Below are 20,687 nucleotides of genomic sequence, written 5' to 3' on the forward strand. Positions count from 1 at the left end.
CATGGGACAGGAGCGGTGCTCATTCCCATTGGCCAGGCTGGGAGACCCGGAAGTCATGGCACACTGGGCAGGGTTCTCAGAAGGTCTTGCTTCCGCAGTGGGGATGACGGGTCTCAGCTGGAGCTCTCCACCACACCTAACACTTCATAAAGGCAAAACCTGAGAGGATCGAACGATCTCCAAGGAAGCCAACTGTACCCCAGAAAAAAGGCCAAGAGTACTTATGGGAACACAGAAATATCCAGCCTCCAAATGGTACGTTTTCAACGTCTGGCACCCAGTCAAAGACGTCCAGGCGAAGAATGACGAAAAGTATGGTCCATAATGAGGAGGGAACACCGTCAAATGAAACCAACCCAGAACTGACCCAGATGTTAGAATTAGCAGGAAAGGACACTTTTTCAAAGTTATTACTATAACTGGACTCCGTGCATTCAAAAGATAAGTACAGACACTGAAGATATAAAAAGAACAAAGTTGAACTTCTAGAAATAAAAACTATTAGATAAAAAATACACTGTATGTGATCAATGGCCGATTAGACATTGCAAAAAAAAAAAAAATTCATGAACTTGAAAACATAGCTACAGAAACTGCCCAAAATGAAATACCAAGAGGAAAAAGGAAAAAAGAAAAAAATAAATAAAAAAGGAAGGTAAAGAAAAAGAGGGGAGAAAGAGGGAAGGGGAAAAAGAATCCATGAACAGTGAGGCGACTTCAAATGGCCTTATATATGTGTAACGGAGCCTCTAAAAGAGGGGAAGAAAAAGCAGTGATGGAAAATTATTTGAGGAAATAAAGGCTGAAAAATCCCAAAATTTGATGAAAACTATAAACCCACAGATGCAAGAAAATCAACAGACCCAAGCACAAGAAACATGAAGAAAATTACACCGTGTCACTTCAAAAATAAAACTGCTCAGGGCGCCTGGGTGGCTCACTTGGTTAAGCGTCCGACTTTGGCTCAGGTCATGATCCTGCAGTTCGTGAGTTCGAGCCCCGCGTCGGGCTCTGTGCTGACAGCTCGGAGCCTGGAGCCTGGAGCCTGCTTTGGATTCTGTGTCTCCCTCTCCCTCTGCCCCTCCCCCTGCTTGCAACTCTGTTTCTCTGTCTCTCTCTCAAAAATAAACATTAAAAAATGTTAACAAAAATAAAAAATAAAACTGCTCAAACCAGTGATAAAGAGAAAATCTTACACTACCTCACACCTGTCAGAATGGCTAACATTAACAACTCAGGCAACAACAGATGTTGGCGACGATGTGGAGAAACGGGAACCCTCTTGCACTGTTGGTGGGAATGCGAACTGGTGCAGCAGCCACTCTGGAAAACAGTACGGAGGTTCCTCAAATAATTAAAAATAGAACTACCCTACGACCCAGCAATTGCACTACTAGGCATTTATCCAAGGGATACAGGCGTGCCGTTTCGAAGGGACACATGCACCCCAATGTTTATAGCAGCCCTATCGACAATAGCCAAAGTATGGAAAGAGCCCAAATGTCCACCGCTGGGTGAATGGATAAAGAAGATGTGGCATGTATATACAATGGAATACTACTCAGCGATGACAAAGAATGAAATCTTGTCATTTGCAACAACCTGGATGCAACTAGAGGGTATTATGCTAAGAGAAATTAGAGAAAGACAAATATCATATGATTTCACTCTTATGAGTACTTTACGACACAGATGAACATAAGGGAAGGGAAGCAAAAAGAATATAAAAACAGGGAGGGGGACAAAATATAAGAGCCTCTTCAATATGGAGAATAAACAGAGGGTTGCTGGAGGGGTTGTGGGAGGGGTGATGGGCTAAATGGGTAAGGGGCACTAAGGAATCTACTCCTGAAATTATTGTCGCACTATATGCTAACCAATTTGGATGTAAATTTTTAAAAATAAATTAAATTAAAAAAAAAAAAGAGAAAATCTAAAAGCAGCCAGGGAAAAAGCAAGTTTGATTTTTTTTTCAACGTTTGTTATTTGTTTTTGGGACAGAGAGAGACAGGGCATGAACGGGGGAGGGGCAGAGAGAGAGGGAGACACAGAATCGGAAACAGGCTCCAGGCTCCGAGCCATCAGCCCAGAGCCTGACGCAGGGCTCGAACTCACAGACTGCAAGATCGTGACCTGGTTGAAGTCGGACGCCTAACCGACTGCGCCACCCAGGCGCCCCGGGAAAAAGCAAGTTTGTACACAGAAAACACAGATACAGACGACAGCAGACTTCTCTTTGGAAACAGCATGGACAAGAAGTCAATGGAATAGCACCACTGTCCTGCTGGAGGGTAAACCAGAATTCTATACCTGGTGAAAATACCTATGAGAAATGAAAGCAAAATCAAGATGTTTCCAGACATATGAAAGTGGAAAGAATTAATTGCCAGAAAGCACATAGGACAACAAATGTTAAAGGCTAAGTCCTTCAGGCAGATGAAAACGGTACCAGGTGGAAATCTGTATCTATAAGAAGGAATGGGGAGGACCAGAAAGGGTAACTACAGGGGCAAGTTGATGAGATTTCCTTTTTTATTTGTTACGTATTCTTTGAAAGATAAACGACTGTTTAAACAAAAGTAATAACAATGTGTTACGGAGTGTATTAAACATATGACTGTAAAACATATAAAAACAATAGCATAAACATTGGGATTGCAGAAAAAGAAGTATATCCTATTGCAGAGTTCTTATGTTATATGTGAAGTCGTATGGTATCTCTCCAAAGCAGGCTGTGATAACTTAAAGATGTAAATTGTGGTCCTTAAAGCAACCCCTAGAACGAAAAAACAAGGAGTAAGAATTGATAAGCCAACAGAGGAGATAGGATGGAATCAGAAGCAATACTCAACCCACAAAAGGTAGGAATAGAGTCTAAAGAGGGGAAAAAACCAGCCAGGGCAAATAGAAGACAGTACAATGGTAAGTTTGAAACTGGTATATAAATAAATACATTAAATGTGGATGGAGTAAAAATTTCAATGAGAAGATAGATGTGGTTAGAACGAACTAAAAAGCAAGACCCAGATATATGTTGCCTACAGAAAGCACACTTTAAAGACTTAAGTAGGTGAAAAGTAAAAGGCTGGATAAAGATACTCCATGCTGATATTAGTTAAGAGAAAGCTGGGGTCACTATATTCATAGTCATATTCCTACTTCATAGGAAGTAGATGCCAGCACAATAACTATGCTAGGGATGAAACAGGTAATTTTGGGGGCGCCTGGGTGGCTCAGTCAGTTAAGTGTCCGACTTCGGCTCAGGTCATGATCTCAGTTTGTGGGTTCGAGCCCTGCGTCAGGCTCTGGGCTGACAGCTCAGGGCCTGGAGCCTGCTTCGGATTCTGTTTCTTCCTCTCTCTGCCCCTCCCCCACTCATGCTCTGTCTCTGTCTCTCTCAAAAATCAATAAACATTAAAAAAAGAAAAAGGTAATTTTGCAGTGATAAGGGGTCAAGTAATTAAATGCCATAAAAATCCTAAATGTTTATGCACCTAATAACAGAGCTCCAAAATACATGTAGCAAAAAATGATAGAAACGAAATCAGAAATAGACAATTCCCAATTATAATCACAGATTTCAATATACCACAGTCAGTAATTGACAGAACAAGTGGACAGAAAATCAGCAAAGATACGGTAAATCTGAAGGGCAGTAACAGTAAAATCCACTTGACTGGTATTTATAGAAGATATTTATAGATATTTATTTACAGATTGATATTTATTCTACCCAACAAGAGCAGAAATCATGCTCTTCTCAAAGTGTACACGCAACATTTACCAAAAAAGAACAAATTCTATGAAAAAAGTCTCGATACATTTAAAGGGATTCAAGATATACAAAGTGTGACTCTAACCACATGGAATTAAGTCAGAAGTCAATTACAGAAAGATCTGAAAAATCTCCAAATATTTGGAAAGGAAACAACACACTTCTTTTAAAAAAAAATTTTTTTTTCAATGTTTTTTATTTATTTTTGGGACAGAGAGAGACAGAGCATGAACGGGGGAGGGGCAGAGAGAGAGGGAGACACAGAATCGGAAACAGGCTCCAGGCTCCGAGCCATCAGCCCAAAGCCTGACGCGGGGCTCGAACTCACGGACCGCGAGATCGTGACCTGGCTGAAGTCAGACGCTTAACCGACTGCGCCACCCAGGCGCCCCAAACAACACACTTCTAAATAACTCATGTGGCAAAGGGAAAACCAAAGGAAATAAGAAAGCATTCTGAACTGAATGAAAATGAATACACAACATGTCAAAATTCTTGGGATGCAGCTAAAGCAGTACTAAGGGGGGAAGGTATAGCAAACTCTCATATTAGCAAAGAAAGGTTTGAAATAAATGACCTTGGTTTCCATCTTAAAAACTAGGAAAAAAGAGAGTGAATTAAACCCAAAGTAAGCAGAAGAAAGGAAATACTAAGATCATAATAGGAATTAATGAAACAGAAAACAGACAACAGTAGAGAAATCAATGAAATCAGAAGTTGATGGTTTATCAATGACACTGATAATCTGTAGCCAACTAGTCAGGCAAAACAGGAAGAAGACACCAATAATCCACAGTAGGAACAAAAGAGGTGATATCAAGGCATTAAGTGGAGAATGAGGAAATATTAGGAACAAGCTTATGACAATAAATCTGACACCTTAGATGAACAAATATTCCTTCAAAGACGCAAAACACCCAAGTTTGTTAAAGAAGAAACATGGAGGGGCGCCTGGGTGGCGCAGTCGGTTAAGTGGCCGACTTCAGCCAGGTCACGATCTCGCGGTCCGTGAGTTCGAGCCCTGCGTCGGGCTCTGGGCTGATGGCTCGGAGCCTGGAGCCTGTTTCCGATTCTGTGTCTCCCTCTCTCTCTGCCCCCTCCCCCGTTCATGCTCTGTCTGTCTCTGTCCCAAAAATAAATAAACGTTGAAAAAAAAAAATTAAAAAAAAAAAAAAAAAAGAAGAAACATGGAACTTCGGGGTGCCTGGGTGGCTTAGTCGGTTGGGTGTCTGATTCTTGATTTCAGGTTAGGTCATGATCTCATGGTTCACGGGATCAAGCCCCAGTTGGGGCTCTGGGTTGACGGTGTGGAGCCTGTTTGGGATTCTCTCTCCCCATCTCTCTCTGCCCCTGCCCCACTGTCATGTGCTCTCTCAAAATAGATACACTTAAAAAAATAAAAAGAAGAAACAGATAACTCCAATAACCATATATCTATTAAAGACACTGAATTAGTAATTAAAAGTCTTCCCACAAAGAAACTCCAGACCTCAATGGCCTTCATATTGAATTCTACCAAACATTTAAGAAAGAAATGAAATTATTCAACAAGACTCTTCCAGAAAATTGAAGAGGAAGTAATTTTCCCAGACTCATTCTACAAGGTCAGCATTACCCTGATACAAAAACCAGACAAAGATATTAAAATAAAAAAAAATTCAGGGCACCTGGCGGGCTCAGTCAGGGGAGCATGTGACTCTCGATCTCAGGGGTGTAAGTTCAAGTCTCATGTTGAGTGTAGAGATTACTTAAAAACAAACCTTAACAAGGAAAATAAAAAAAATTCAAGACCACGATCCTTCATGAAAAGATATGCAAAAACTCTAAACAAAATTTTAGTAAATGGACTGTCTAGATCATTCAAGGCCAGGAAAGAGCAGTCTTTCAACGAATAGTGATGGGACAACTAAATGTCCACATACAAAAGAATGTAGTTGGACCCCTGCCTCACACCACACAAAAAGATTAACTCTAAATGGATTATCGTTCTAATGTTTATTTATTTTTGAGAGAGACAGAGACAGAATGCGAGTGGGTTAGGGGCAGAGAGAGAGGGAGACACAGAATCCGAAGCAGGCTCCAGGCTCTGAGCTGTCAGCACAGAGCCCGACGCGGGGCTTGAACCCACAAACCGTGAGATCGTGACCTGAGCTGAAGTCGGACGCTCAACCGACTGAGCCACTCAGGCGCCCCTAAATGGATTATCATTCTAAATGCAAGAGCTAAAAATACAAAATTCTTAGAAGAATATATGGGAGAAAATTTTCATGGCTCTGAGTTAAGCATTCTTCTTAGATATGGAACCAACAGCATAACCAGCAAAAGAAAAAAAGTACGAGTTGGACTTCACCAAAATGTAACACTTTTGTGTTCAAGGGACACCATCAAGAGACTGCAAGACAATCCATAAAATGGGAAAAAACATTTGCAAATCAGATATTTAATAAGGGGACTTAGCTCCAGCATAAAGAACTCTTAAAAAAAAATGTTTTATTGGGGCTCCTGAGTGGCTCTGTCAGTTAAGCATCTGATTCTTGGTTTCAGCTCAGGTCACGATCTCATGGTTTGAGAGTCTGAGTCCCTCATCAGGCTCTGTGCTGACAGTGTGGAGCCTGCTTGGGATTCTCCCTCCCACTCTCTCTCTGCCCCTTCCTGTTCTGTCTCTCTCAAAATAAATAAATAAATTTAAAAACAGTTTATTTTTGAGAGCGTGTGAGTGGGGGAGGGGCAGAGAGAGAGGGACAGAGGATCTGAAGCGGTTCTGTGCCGACAGCAGCGAGCCCAACGTGGGGCTTGATCCCACGGACCTGTGATATCATGAGCTGAGGCTCAAATCAATAGTCAGATACTTAACTGAGCCACCCGGTCGCCCCCATAAAGAAGTCTTAATAACTCACAGTAAAAGGACAAGTTACCCGATTTTTTAAGTGGGCAATGAATAGGTATTTCTCCAAAGCAGATGTACGAATGGTCAATAAATACATGAAAAGATGCTCACATTCCTCCTTGCTAGGGATAATGCAAATCAGAACCACAAGGAGACACTGCTTCACACCCAGTAGGATGGCCATGACCCAAACGACACATGATGAGAAGTGCTGGTGAGGGGGTCGAGCGCCTAGAGGCCTCAGTCATTGCCGGTGGGGACGTAAAATGTTGCAGCCGAAAGAAAGAAAACACATCCAGACTGGAAAGAAAGAAGTAAAATCGGATGTTTTTGTAGATGACGTGATCCTCTATATAGAAAATCCTAAGAAATCCTCAGAAAAAATAGCAGAACTAACAAGTGAGTCCAGCAAGGTCAAAGGATATCAGATCAATATTTAAAAATGAATTGTAGTCTCGGGGCATCTGGGTGGCTCAGTCAGTTAAGTATCTGACTCCGGATTTCGGCTCAGGTCATGATCTCGAGGTTCCTGAGTTCAAGCCCGGCATTGGGCTCTCACTGTCAGCACAGAGTCAGCTTTGGATCCTCTGTCCCCCTCTCTCTGTCTGCCCCTCCCCTGCTCATGCATTCTCTCTCTCAAAATAAATAAACATTAAAAAAAAAATCAATTGTAGCCTAGCAGTTTCTGACATGAAGATAAGAAAACAATTCCAGGGGCGCCTGGGTGGCTCAGTGGGTCGGGCGGCTGACTCTTGATTTCAGCTCAGGTCATGATCCCAGGGTCATGGGATCCAGCCCCAAGTCAGCTCTGCACTGAGTATGGAGCCTGCCTGGGATTCTCTCTCTGCCTCTCCCTCTGCCCCTCCCCTGCTCGTGTGCGTCCTCTCTCTTTCTCTCTTAAATAAAATTTTAAAAAATTCCATTTACAATAGCATAAAAAGAACAAATATTACAAGCGTATTAATAAACAAATTATAATTATAAATTAAATAACCAGCAATAAGTTAGCATTTATTAATAAATTTAACAAAAGAAGTATAAGACTTGGACACTAAAAATTACAAGGCTCTGGTGAGAGAAAGCAGAGGGAGGCATCAATAAACGGGGAGATGTTTCCCGCTGGTGACCTGGAGTGAGTGCTGTCAGCGGTGGTGCCTCCTGGCCAGAGTCCCTAACAACATCCCAGGAGGGTTTTTTTTTTCTTTTTTTGGCAGAAATTGACAAAGCTGATCCTAAAAAATTTATGTAAAATACAAAGTTCCCAGGATAACCAAAATAATTTTGAAAAAGAAAAACCAAATTGGAGGAATCTCACTATGGGGCTACAATCATCAGGACGGTGTGGTGGCACAGGGACAGATGCAGGAGCCAATGGAACGAAATAGAGTCTGGACATAAACCGTCATTCTTTTTTTTTTTTTTTTTTAATTTTTTTTTTAACGTTTATTTATTCTTGAGACAGAGAGAGACAGAGCATGAACGGGGGAGGGGCAGAGAGAGAGGGAGACACAGAATCAGAAGCAGGCTCCAGGCTCTGAGCCATCAGCCCAGAGCCCGACGCGGGGCTCGAACTCGCGGACCGTGAGATCGTGACCTGAGCTGAAGTCGGACGCTTAACCGACTGAGCCACCCAGGCGCCCCTAAACCGTCATTCTTACAGTCAAGCAGTTTGCGACCCAGGTGCCAAGGCAATCCAGTGGGGAGGTGACGGTCTTGTCAGCACGTGGTGCTGTGACAGCTGGACAGCCACACGAAAAGAGATGAATTTAGAACTTGATCTCATCCACAAAAAGTAGCCGAAGACGGATGGCAGAAATCCAAGAGCAAAACTTTTCCCAGAAAACAGGAGAATATCTTTGTGTGCTTGGGTCAGGCTAGGAATTCCCACACAGGTTACCAATATTATGATCCACAAAGGAAAAAATTTGCTCATTGGACTTCACCAAAATTAAAGCCCTTTGTACTTCAGAAGATAGCATTAAGAAAATGGTAAGCCACAGACTGAAACTATTTGCAAAGATGCATCTATAAAAAGACTCGTATTCAGAATACGTCGGGAACTCCAATAACTCAAACCCAGAAGAGGAACAGCCTAATTTTAAGAAACAGGCAGCATGTTTGGATTAACATTTCTCTAGAGAAGATACACACGTGGCCAATAAACACACGGAAAGCTGCAACACCTCATCAGCCGTGAACTGTGGGTCAGAACCGAGAGGGGCACCAAGATGGGCGCCCCCGGACGCCCCCTCGGGCCGGCTGTGCACGCGCAGGGTGTGGGAAATCCAGCCCGGGCCCCGCCGACCGCGTTGTAAATGGTGCGGCCACTTTGGGAAACGGCCTGGCGGTTTCTTTAAAAATTTACACGTAAATCTGCCACGTGACGCGGCGACCCCACTCGTGAGCGGATAACCGAGGGACAGACCACACGGGCACCCAAAAACTCGCACCGAGCACTGCCACGTGGGTGCACCCCAGCAGAGGGCGTCGGTCAGAAAAGCAGAGCAGGTGTGAGGAGAGGGGTGGGGTGGGCAGGGGGCCGCAGGCAGGAGGTGCGAGGCACGGTCCGAAACAGACGGCGTGGCGCTGCTTGCCCGACTCCGGGAATTTGCTAAAGATCATCGAATCGCTTACAGCACAAAGATTTCACGCTATAAACACGGCACCACAATAAAGCTGTGAAAATAAACCAGCTGTGGGGGCGTCTGGGAGGCTCAGTCCGTTAAGGGTCGGACCCTTGGTTTCAGCTCAGGTCATGATCTCACGGTTCGTGGGTTCGACCCCCCACGTTGGGCTCTGCACTGACAGCGTGGAGCCTGCTTGGGGTTCCCCCCCTTCTTCTCTCTCTGCCCGTCCCCTGCTGGTGCGCAAGCGCACACGCTCTCTCTCGAAATAAATAAACCTAACAAAATAAAATAAAATAAAATAAACTAGTTGTGACTGTCTTTGATCCGCGCCGCACATGGGGGCTTCCTGCTCAAAGCTCGCCGAACTCGGGCGAACTAACGGACGTTAGGAATCCCAGGCACGCATTTTAGTAGCGGTGGTCCTGCCCGGCCACGCACAGGGACCGGTGACCGTGCGGGGGCCCTCTCCGCACCGCGCCCTCTGCTCACGGGTCACGGGTGGGACCGGCTTTGGGAGGTCAGCTGGTCCACGCTGTGCGTTGCTGCCCCGCTGGGTCCCTCAAAAAGCAGCCCAGATGCTACAGGAGACCTGCCCTCCCCGATCACCCACGGAGGACACGGGAACTCGCCCCCCGCAGACACCAGCGGTGCGTAGAGTCACCCTTCCTCCTATAAGACGAGCGGTGGCCGCGGGCACGCACAGAACCACCCCACACGCACACGATCACTGCACACGTGCACAACCATTGCACACGCACAACCACCCCACACGCGCACAACCATTGCACATACTCACAACCACCCCACATGCACACAACCACCCCACACGCACAACCACCCCACACGCGCACGATCACTGTACACGCAATCACCACACACGCTCACAACCATTGCACATGCACAACCATTGCACACGCGCACAACCATCGCACATGCACAACCACCCCACACGCGCACAACCATTGCACACGCGCACAACCACCCCACGTGCTCACAACCACCGCACACGCGCACACGCCCGCCACCTGGAGGCCTCGCGTGCCTACTGCCTGTCTGCCGAGGCTCCCGTGGCGAGGACCTCCGAACAAAGAATCTGCTGGTGTCCGGGTACCGGAAGCCACTCGTGGCATCTCGTCCCTAACCCTGAGAGCCCGACGCCTGTTTGTCCTTCCGAAAACGCAGTCGTCACCCTGCAGACACTCACTCTCGGCAACTTCCCCGCTGTCCTGCTGCAGCTGAACGTTCAAGTCGAAGGAAGACCCCTGGGCCACGTCCATCACCTCCGGACCCAGAATCACGATCCTCCTGGCTTGTGCTGGGAGACAGCAGAGCGGAGCACGGGTGAGCAGGGCACGGGGGATGCCGCCCACTGGAGCCCACACCCCCCACGCAGGCCCAGCAGCCTCGATTCCCAGAGCTCTGTGGGGAGAGCGTTATCACTCGCCACGGTCAATCCCCTGCAAGAGCCACCTGACCGAATGACCTGGGCAGTCACTAGAACGAGACCGTGACCCCGCCCTGAGGGTCAGCTGTGATTTTTAAGCAATTCCCACAAGTCCATTGAAGAGACTGCAGAGGGCCACCAAATGGGGAAGGGCTGTAAGCAAGTGGCTCATCAGCATTTGGGTCTGTACACTGTGGAAGGTTCCGGCACATCCTCTGCTTGGTTGGGACTCAGGCCCTGCACTCCTTGTGTCTGAGTCAGGGGCTCCACGTGTGTGGACGAGGTGCTACGGCCACCTGCCGGGGAGCTGGCCTGGAGGGCGACCCACCCACAGGCTGGCCCCTACCTCCTGGATCTGCCGGGCGTCCTCTGGGGTCTGAGCGGCCGGAGACAGTGTTTTCAGCGTCTCCTTCCCCCTGAACCCCGAGCCCTGGGGGGCTGGGAAGGATCCGGGAGTCCCTCCAGGAGACTCCCCCTGACCTCGGCTGCCACTCCCCTTCACAGGACCTGAGCCCCCACCGAGGAGTCCTTCCCGGCCTGGCGGGTGCCTGCCGCGGCCTCTCCCCTGCAAGGGGCCCTGGGGACCCACCTGAGGTCGTGGCTGGTCAGCTCTGAGTGAGCAGCTGCAGCCCGTGACCCCTGGCCCCCGGGGTGGCACTTCTGTCCTGGAGTCTAACAGGAGGTCACCTGACCCGGCCAACAGAGGGAGGGGCCCCTGCAGGCCCTCTGTGCTCCAGTCACGGTGCAGAGAGTTCAGGGAGGGGGACAGGTGCCCAGGGCCCTGCGGGCGGGGACCCTCTGAGGCTGGGACCCTCCTGCTCACAGCGGGGCCGTGGCTGTCCGAGGTCGGACTGGGGCCTCTGCCGGTCACGGTCACGAGCCCTTCCGAAACCCGACTGGAATGTGTTTCTTCTAAAGGGGCTGGGGTTCTAGATGAACTTCACCATCACCCCCAAACACCTCCTGACCCAACTCCCCTGTGACGGTGCCTGGGGCCGCCTGAGGGAGAACTCACAAGAGGACCTTGCAACGCCGAGGGCGGGGGGTGTGGGCACTTACCCGCCGGGTGGCCATTGATCCACATCCCGCGGTAGACGGCCCCAGAGCAGAGGGTCATCCTGCCCAGGCCGCTGAAGACGTCACCGTGCCACTGTCCCTGCAGAGACAGCCGTGTGCACTCAGAACCCACAGAGGGCACGTGTGATGCAGGGGGAGGGGGTGGCCCCGGGGTCCCGGGGACCCTTCGAGGGCGGGGAATCACGAGCTGCTACTGTGTGGCCACGCTGCCCTGCGACTGAACTGTAAGAAGCCGTGACGTCTGGGAGCAAGGACACGTGTACAAGATGCCAACGAAACACCGGCTCGGAAAGGGGGCCCTTTCGGCACAGAAACCCTCTCGGTAAGGACACCGCATGTGTGCGGGCCGGAGGGCTCCCTGACAATGGGCAGGCCCATCGAGGGGCCCGCTGAGTCCCCGCGGCGCACACCCCACTCTGCCGCCCTCACAATAAACCTCGCTTTCCGAACCACACGCACAACAGGGCAGAAGAATAAGAACTGCGTCACTTCTGTGGGAAACTTCAAGGGCCTGCTGGTGCTTTGTTTGACTACGAATTACTCCTTCTGGAAGAAAACTCAGCCGAAGGCACGTTTGGTTCCACGCATCCTTCTGTGGGAGCTGATCGGGCTCCACTCCCCCGCCCTGCCCTCCACCTGGGCTGGGCCGCGGTCGGTGCCCGTGTGGACGGCGCTGCCCACGGGCCCCGCGGGACACAGCGCAGCTGAGGCCGGCGCCGGCCTCTCTCAGGCCCCCGGGAGGGGCCGCGGGGCCGTGGCAACGGCCCCCGGGGGCTGCGGCCCGGTACAGCTTGGACACCCCAAACCTGGGAAGGAGCCTCTCGCGGGCGGCCTGGGGAACAGAGTCGCCGAGCACCAGGGCTTTGGAGTCAAGTCACCGTGAGGGGTGGAGGTCCGACCACGGCTCACCTCTGGGCCCGGGGCTCCGGACAGCGGGCAGCCCCCCGGGCACCCGGCAGGGGTGGCAACCCGACCGCCGCGGCCACAGGAGGGCCGGGGCTCCAGGTGGGCAGGGGCAGGCCGAGCCCAGCCGCGAGGCCTGGCCGTCCCTCCCGCCCGAGACCCAGGCGGCAGAGTCGGCCTTGCGGCCGTTCCCGGTCTCCCGAGGCTGCACCTCGGGGATGCTCGGTGCACGCGGGGCTGAGGTCGCATCCCCCAGGAAGTGGCCCCCGGGTGCAGGCGACGGGCCGGACCAAGCCCGCGGGCGCTGCTCTCTCGTCCTGGACTCGGGGCGGGAAGCCCACCCGGCAGCGGCAGGGGCGGCTCCGGAGACGCTTGTGAGCACCTAAGTGACCATCAGCGGGTGCCGAGCGCACAGGTACCCGCGTGGGGACGGGGGCGCGGGCGCTTCTACCTACGTACGTGTTCTGTGCGTACCCGCGGGCAAGCGTGTTGCGTGTCTGCCTGCGTGTGTGTGTGCGTGGCCGGGCAGTGGCGCTCTCTCACGGTGACGGGCGAGGTGATCTGGGCGGGAGCCAGCAGAGCAGCGGTCCTGGGCTGAGCTGTGGTCCGTGGGTCGAGGTCGGGGCAGCGCTGGGAGGGCAGGGTGGCTGCCCCCGGTTACGGTCTGCTTGCTGGGAAACCCTTTCCCTCACGACACCATCCCCAAACCTGGCGACAGACCCCTGGCTGGCCACACGAAAAGCCCACAGGAGCCACACCAGATCCACTGCCCCCAACAGACGGGTGCCCTTCCGCCTGGAAACCTCTGGGCATGGGCCGGGGCCCGGCGGCAGCAGGTGACACAGTAGGATGTGGTCAGGCCCCAAGGAGGCCGGGGCAGGGGTGGTGGCCACAGGTGAGGGCTGCGCCTTGCAGAGCGACACCTCCCTGTGGGGCCCCGCGGCCTCTCGTCCTTCCTCGGCCTCGTCGCTCCAGCTCCCTCCGTCCCACCGACGCGAGAGCTGCTGTTTCTGTGCCCCCTTGTGCTCTGGGCAAGCCTGCTACCTGCCCTCACCCTGCAGTGCTCGTCCCTGTCCCTGGGCAGGCACGTGGGTCACCCCACCCTGCGGGGATGGGAGCAGGGCCCCTGGAGCCCAGCCATGTGCTCACGTGCCCTCCCAGGTGCCGGCCCCATGCCCGCACCTCCCTCTCTGGGCTCCAGACGCTCCCGCACACGGACCCAAACCCTGTAGCCCCGTCCCGCCCACGGGGGCACCCGAGACTCCTGGAGGCAGGGGCCGCAGCTCCCACGGGTGGACACTCGTTGTAAATGCTTCCTGGCTCCCTCGGGGCTGCATCAGGGCCCAAATCGACACAGGCCGAAGGGCCCTCCAAATGGCGCGATGGCTGCTGAGCCAGTCACCGGCGCCCGCCCACCTCACAGCCATTTCCGCCACGACAGCCGCCGCCTCTCGTCCCCGCTCGCACTCCCGTTCACCAAGCCAAGCACCGGCGCAGCCTTGCCTGGGAAGCATCGGACTCTCGGGTCATTCCACACCCAGGGCCTCCGAGGAGGAGAGCGGCCCGTGGGCACAGGCGCCCCCGTCCCCCGGCGACCTTTAACTCGCCTGCTAGAACCTGAGCCCAGACCGCAGCTCCGGGGCAGCTGGGCTTCCGCGGCTTCAGTGCAGAACCACACCGGGACGAGCACACTTGGGTGTGCCACGCAACTCAGCCAGCGTGGGACCTTTTCTAATTAATGTCATAAATCATACCTGTGAGAGCCCTGCCCTTTCTCCGCCGACACACGCCCGAAGCACGAGTCACCACTCCTACAACTGTCTCCTGGAGGAGGCTGGACCCCCACGAGGAGGGGCGAGTGCATTCCACCCGGGGCGGGGGCTCCCTCCGCCCAGGGAGCCGGCTGGCACCCAGGCCGGGGCTGCTGCACGGTGGGAGCCATCCCGGGAGGAAGCGCGGGGCCTGTGTCCACACCACAAAGACCGAGGGAACGGGGTCCAGTGTTAGGAGACGGTTCCGCGGGACGACGGTGAGGCACGCCTGTCAGCCACGGCTGCGGGGCTTCCCTAGGACCCCGAGGGTGCTGCTGTGGACTCGGCAGCTGGGCCCACCTCTGGGCGCCCAGGGCTCCACAGGATGGGACCCGCCTGTTTGGAGCCTCCCTGAACAGAGTGGGGCCAATGGGACGAGAGATTCGTGGCTTGTGCCCACAAGTGATGGGGATAAATTGTGTGAGACAAGAGCTCGACTCTCTTCTCATTTAAGGAAGCGCTCTGCTTGACCGATGCGACTTTTCTTTCGGAGGGAAAAGTTGCTGTGCTTTCATGGTTATCGCTTCCGTGCCGGCCCCTCCCCCGTGCTCCCTGGTGCTCCCGGAATCTGCAGCCTGGCACACTGGCGGCCACTCAAAGAGGCATTCGCGGTCTCTGCGCCATGCCAAACCTCGGAGCTGGAGCAGGTGACCACTTCCTTTGAGGTCACGGGCTCGCAGACCAGGTTGGGGTGGCTGGGGTCGGGTCATATATGAGGAAATGGCCGCGGGCCACCTGCCCGGGCCCCGTGACTGTCCAGGAGCCCTGGTGTCCCCGGCTTGCGGGACGGCCTGCAGGGGTGGCAGTGACCGCACAGGCTGGCATGACGGTGGCATGGGTGTGCTCCCCACTCTCGTCTCCCGAACACCAGGGTCACAGGGTGTCATGCTTGACCTCCGTGACCCTGCTGTAAGTTCCCGGGATTTCACGGTGTCAGCGGTGGCTCTCGCTGCCTGCCCGCGTCCGTTTCTGAAGTCTGTGGACATCTGAACCTCACGTGGAGCCTGTAGCCTGGTGTTGGCTCCCGCGATGGCTCCGGCAGCCCAGACCCTCCTCCCACACGTGCTCGAAAAGGCCCAGATGCCTCTTCTGTCCTGCGTGCAGCGCCCCCCGGGGTCACAGCCCCACATCCCTGGACTGTGAGGGGGGGTATGGGGACACAAAGGCCCCCGGCGCTCCTGCAGACGCAGGGGAGCCGCCAGCAGGTGAAGACACACATAAGGCCGGCCACCTGCTCCCTGTGGCAGGCAGGTGCACCGACCAGCAGGCCTCCCTCTGGGAGAGCCAGCACGGAAACGCAGCCAATGTGCACGGACAGCCCGAAGCCAGCAGCTGCCGGTGGGGACCACGCCGCAGCCGCACAGGTAGGGAGCGCTCGGCTGTGCGAACAGCTCAGGCCTGCCTCCACTCCACGGGAGTGCGGCTCGCCCCCACGGCGCTATCGGCCCCCAGGCCCCGTCCGCTATTGTGCATGGTACCCACACTGGTCGGGGCAGGTTTTCCGGAACAGAGAAGGACAGATGCTGGTGGGAAAGTAATGTGGCACAGCCGCCGTGGGAACCGTGAGGAGTTCCTCGCACATCCAGCAGTGAGCTACCCTGAGGTCCAGAAGTCCCTGTGGTGGGTCCACGGCTGCAGAGCCGGGCGCAGGCCCTGTGAGGGCTGGGCATCCCCCGCCTACGCGCAAGGCAGCAGGCGCTCCAGGAGCCGAGGGGTGGGAGCCACCCCGGTGCCCACCGACGGAGGCACGAACACGACGTGGTCCCTCCACGCCGTGGAGGATCATCCGGCCCTAAAGAGGGAGGAGCACAGATGCCCTCGGGGGCACCGTGCTCCGCGACAGCGGCCCGTCCCCACAGGACAGACCCCGTAGGACTCCGGGGACGCGCAGTACACGCGGGGGTCAAATACACAGAGAGAGTGGCAGGGTGGGCGCCAGTGTTTCATGGGGCGGAGTGTCCGTTTGGGAAGGTGGAAAGTTCTGGAAATGGGTGGCGGGGACAGCGCGCAACTGTGTGAACGTGCTTGATACCTCCGAACTTCACGCTTGGTGGTTAAGACGGTACGTTTCAGGTCAGGGGTATCTCACGAGATACACAGATCGTTTTCAAGAGGGCCGACTCCTTCCCTGCGAGGGCCCAGGGGGTCGCCCACACCCTCACAGGAGACGCGCCTTGGGGTGGCGCCCCGCTCCCTGCGGCGGCTCCGTGTCTACCGATCACCGATTACCGGGTGACTCCCGATGCCCGGAGGTCAGAGGTCGGGCGGGAGGTGTCCCTACACCCGGAGAGGCCCGCGCTGGACCCGGGAGCCCGCGCCTTCCTCATCGGCCAGGCCCGGCGCCAGACTGTGCGAGGACTCTGTGGCGGTCCGAAAGGCGTCCTGGCAGCTGCGAGTGAGGGCCCTGAGGCCGCCCTGTGGCTGCAGCCTGATCCCACCCCCTCCTGGACGCGGCCCTCCTCCTTTGGCCCTGTCCGTCCGTCTGTCTGTCTGTCCGCACGGCCAGCTGGAAGCCAGCTTAGAAAGGGGCCGGAGGGCAGAGGACGGACCCCAGCGCCGGCCCTTCCTCCGGGACCCGTGTGCCACTCGTGTCGTCAGGTCAGCGCCTGGACCGCAGGGGAGGTGGCTGCTCGTGTCCCTGCCATCACGTGCGGATGGGGCTGCCCAAATGGACACCGCCCAGCACGATGGAGGATGGGTGTCCCAGCAGCACTTGGAGCTGCAGGGGGCAGGCGGAGTGTCCGAGGTTCTTGGGCAGAAGACTCCGGAAGGTTGGGACGCTGCCCAGCAAAAGGAAATGGAGAGACACAAGTCTGCATCCTGGGGAGACGCGGCCTGGAGGGACCAGGCTTCCACCTCCACTCATTTGAGGCGCCCCACGCCGAGGACACGCCATCTCCCTCAAGGGCGTGCGGGGGTCCCGAGGTCTGCAGGCTGGGATGGTGTGGCTGGAGACACCACGGGGCGACTGTCCAGGCAAACACCTCCTCACTCTGGACGAGGCAGCCTGGCCATCGGGAGCTGCGGCCCAGGGCGGTTCTGTCGGAGACCCGGCTCCTGGACCGCAAGTCGGAACAAGATGTCTCCCGAGTGGGAGAAGCCCCTGGCAGGCCTGCCGAGGCCACGCTGCTGGCAGGGCTGGGCTGCCCCCTGGTGGATCGCCCGGCAGGCGTCCCGGGTCAGCCCGGGGAGTCGGGGGCTGCTGCCTGTCCTCTCCTGGCTGAGCTTCGACTTGCAGGGGAGGCCTGAGCGGGGCCCAGGTGGGCAGCCACAGCCCCGAAGGGAGGCCATGCAGGCGGCGGAGGGTCCAAGGGCCAGAAAAGCCTCCAGAAACAGGGAAGTGCTGGGGGCTCTAAAGAGCGTGTTGCCCTGTCCGGCCGTGGGGAGCCTGACCCGGGTCCTAGGCTGTGCCGGCTGTCCCTGAATGTCACAGGGATGTGAGGGAGCCCGGGCTCCAAGCCAGGACTCCCTGATGTGGGAGGCCTCCTCTGGGCCTGTGAACTCACAAGGCCCTTGAACTACAAGATGGGCAGAACTGAGGCGAGGGCTGAGGACAGAGCCTGGTGCCTGTGGCGAGAGGCCTAGTGGCCAAGTGGCAGATTCTGGTGTCCCCCAGCCTGGGGTGTGGCCATGCACATTTGTGGAGGTGACTCCAGGTGGGGCGAGGACCCTGGGAGGAGGGCCTGCCCTGCGTTTCTCTTCCCTTGCAGCTCCAGAGAATTGAGGCGGACAGTCTGTGGCCCCATAAGGATGGACGGACGGACGGACGGACGGACGTCCCCTCGTGGAGAAGCAGCAGGTCACAGCAGCACCTGCAAATGGGCGCGGTGCAAACCACCAAGCACACCAGCCCAGGCCGGCAGGGCAGCAGCAACGTGGACGCGGGGCCCCTCGGGCACGGAGGGCGCTGGCCTGGGTGCGGTCTTACCGGGGCAGATCTTGCTTCATGAGCAGGGAAGGCAGCCGTGTGGGGCTTCCCGCACTACAGCCAGCGTCCGGGCACCCCCGCCCCTGCCCCAGCCACTCTGTCTCCACCCCGGGCCGGGGACCATTTTATGGCCTCTCAGCCCCAGAGCCACCCTTCTTGGCCGCCTTCGTGGGGCGGAAGCCGGACCCCTTGAGGTCTCTGTCGGCCGGCTGGTGCGCCGCTTCGTCAGCAGAGGGCGCTGCAGGGGCAGCCGCGAGCGGCAGCACCTGGGCTCCCAGAGCCGGGTTTAGTGGGCGTGTCACAACCATGGCAACAGCTCCATTGGTCTTGAAGCCCCCGTGCGCGCCACGACTCTCCCTGCCCGAGCCAGGTTCCGGGTCCATCTTTGGGGGCGTCTCCGGGGCCACCCGTGCGTCTGCTTTTACCCCGCCTAGCGCTGCACAGCCTCTCGCCAGCTGCCCGTGTCCACGTTCACGCACTGGTGTGGTTTGTCCCCCAGTGGGACTCGGCTCTGGGCACCACTGCCACCTGACAGTCCCGAAGCTGAGGGTCCTTGCTTCTCCTCTGGCCTTTGCTTCAACAGCCAAGCTGTCAGCACGGCTGCGTCTTCACCTCCGAAACGTCCTGATGCTGTTCTCTGGGCCCCATCGCCTCTCCTGACGGTGGCTCCGACTAAGAGCCAGGCGGGCCTCTCCCACAGAGACCAGAGCGTCACCCCTCCGGCCCTTCCCGAGACGCTCGGAACACATTCCAGCCCCGCTGAGGCTCCGGGGCCTCCCAAGCCGGCCTGCCATACCCTCTTCCTCCCGCCCACACACGAGGACACATCAGGGAGGACGGCCAGGCCCCTGGCCACCCAGCTGCCTGCAGACCCAGCGGGGCCCCTCATCCAGTCTGGCCGCCGACCGGAGATACGCATCCCTGGCTCTGCCCGCTTTGCTCCCGGCCGGGCATGCGGGCCAGTGTCCATAAAAAGAATGATGAATTCTGGGGTCTTGACGAGGTCTTTGGATCTGCCTGGGTCTCTCTCCCCCACCCCTCGTAGTGAGTAACCCCCCTGTCAAACCCGAGGGGCAGTGCCTGCAGCGGTGAGGGGGGACGGGGCTCCTTGTCCGCTTCCGCACATTATCGTGGGGGCATCCCTCACCAAAACCCGCTTCGCCCGCACCGAGGGCATCCTCAAGGGACTGAGAAATTTCACCTCATTTCCACAGGCGACAGTGCGGGTTATGGCATCTCAGGAGCCAGTCAGGAAAGGTACTGGCCGGGGCCCTTCACCGCAGCCCTCCGGGCCCCTGCTGGGGGCGGGTAGCAGCACTGACACGCACCGGAACACTCCGGAGGCCAGCACAGAGGGCCTGGGTCCCGCCAGGTCCCCAGATACCTCATAGGTGGAGCCGTCGGCACAACGCAGCACCCCGTGCCCCTGACGCTGGTCCCGGACCCAGTCGCCTTCGTACTCGTCACCGTTCCTGGGGACACAAACACAGGGGCTGCCGTCAGCCTGGGGAGAGCCAGGTGGCGGCGCTGACTCAGACCGGCTCCTCCGACCGGGGCTCAGCAAGCGCCACCGGGACGGAGGCGAAAATAGGCTCTGAGCAGATGGCGTGAGCTCCTGCCTCGCCAGGGCCTGCTGCGGGCGGGGGGGTGGCGGGGGGCTGTGGCCTTGGCGCCCGCTCGCCTGGCCCCCCAGGTGAGTAAGACTTGGAGAGGCTACCGGAGAAGCGGGGGGGACCTGCGCGGAGCCGCGGCCGCCGGATTTAAAGGCAGGCAGGCAGGCCTGCTGCCGTGGAAGCCTTGGCTCATCCTCTGGCCAGGGCCCCACACCCACCTCCTGGGACGTCTTCTCTCCTGCACACCCCGTGAGCGATGTCCGTAACTGAGAGAATGGTCAGAATCCTACCAAGAACTCAGACCGAACCTCGTGGACCGGCGCTGGGGGCTGGGGACAGATGGGTGGCGTACTCACCGGAAGACCATGTGTCCTTGGCCGTGTCGCTGGTTGTCATGGAACCACCCCCAGTAGGCTTGTCCGTCCCGGTCCACCAGACGCCCGTATCCTAGGGAGTGAGCCCAGACACCCAGGGTCACCTCTTGCGTCCTGCCAGGTGGACCTACATCCCCGAAGGGGCTTTGCGGGCCTCCTGAGGGCGGGTGGGTCGGGAAGAAAGCTGGGGTTGGCGGGGCCCCCGGGAGCCAGGCCGTCCTCCCAGGCCAGGGTCGTCGGGGCAGGAA

The 20,687-nt window shown here is 55.9% G+C and overlaps 1 protein-coding gene across 10 annotated transcripts in view; it reads right to left on the reverse strand.

Moving 5' to 3' along the window:
* MORN1 (MORN repeat containing 1) overlaps nucleotides 1–20,687 on the reverse strand; it is a 52,068-nt gene that overhangs the window by 26,249 nt on the left and 5,132 nt on the right. For all 10 annotated transcript variants that reach the window (XM_086715431.1, XM_086715434.1, XM_086715436.1 and 7 more), the window contains 4 exons: nucleotides 20,422–20,512; nucleotides 19,837–19,924; nucleotides 11,793–11,889; nucleotides 10,494–10,604 (listed from right to left, as the gene is read on the reverse strand). In XM_086715431.1, the coding sequence (XP_086571557.1) occupies nucleotides 10,494–10,604; nucleotides 11,793–11,889; nucleotides 19,837–19,924; nucleotides 20,422–20,512 (387 nt within the window). The remainder of the gene's footprint in view (nucleotides 1–10,493; nucleotides 10,605–11,792; nucleotides 11,890–19,836; nucleotides 19,925–20,421; nucleotides 20,513–20,687) is intronic.

The sequence above is a fragment of the Puma concolor genome, chromosome C1 (genome assembly GCF_028749965.1).
Source record: "Puma concolor isolate L17-30 chromosome C1, mPumCon1.1.hap2, whole genome shotgun sequence".
Taxonomy (NCBI): Eukaryota; Metazoa; Chordata; class Mammalia; order Carnivora; family Felidae; genus Puma; species Puma concolor.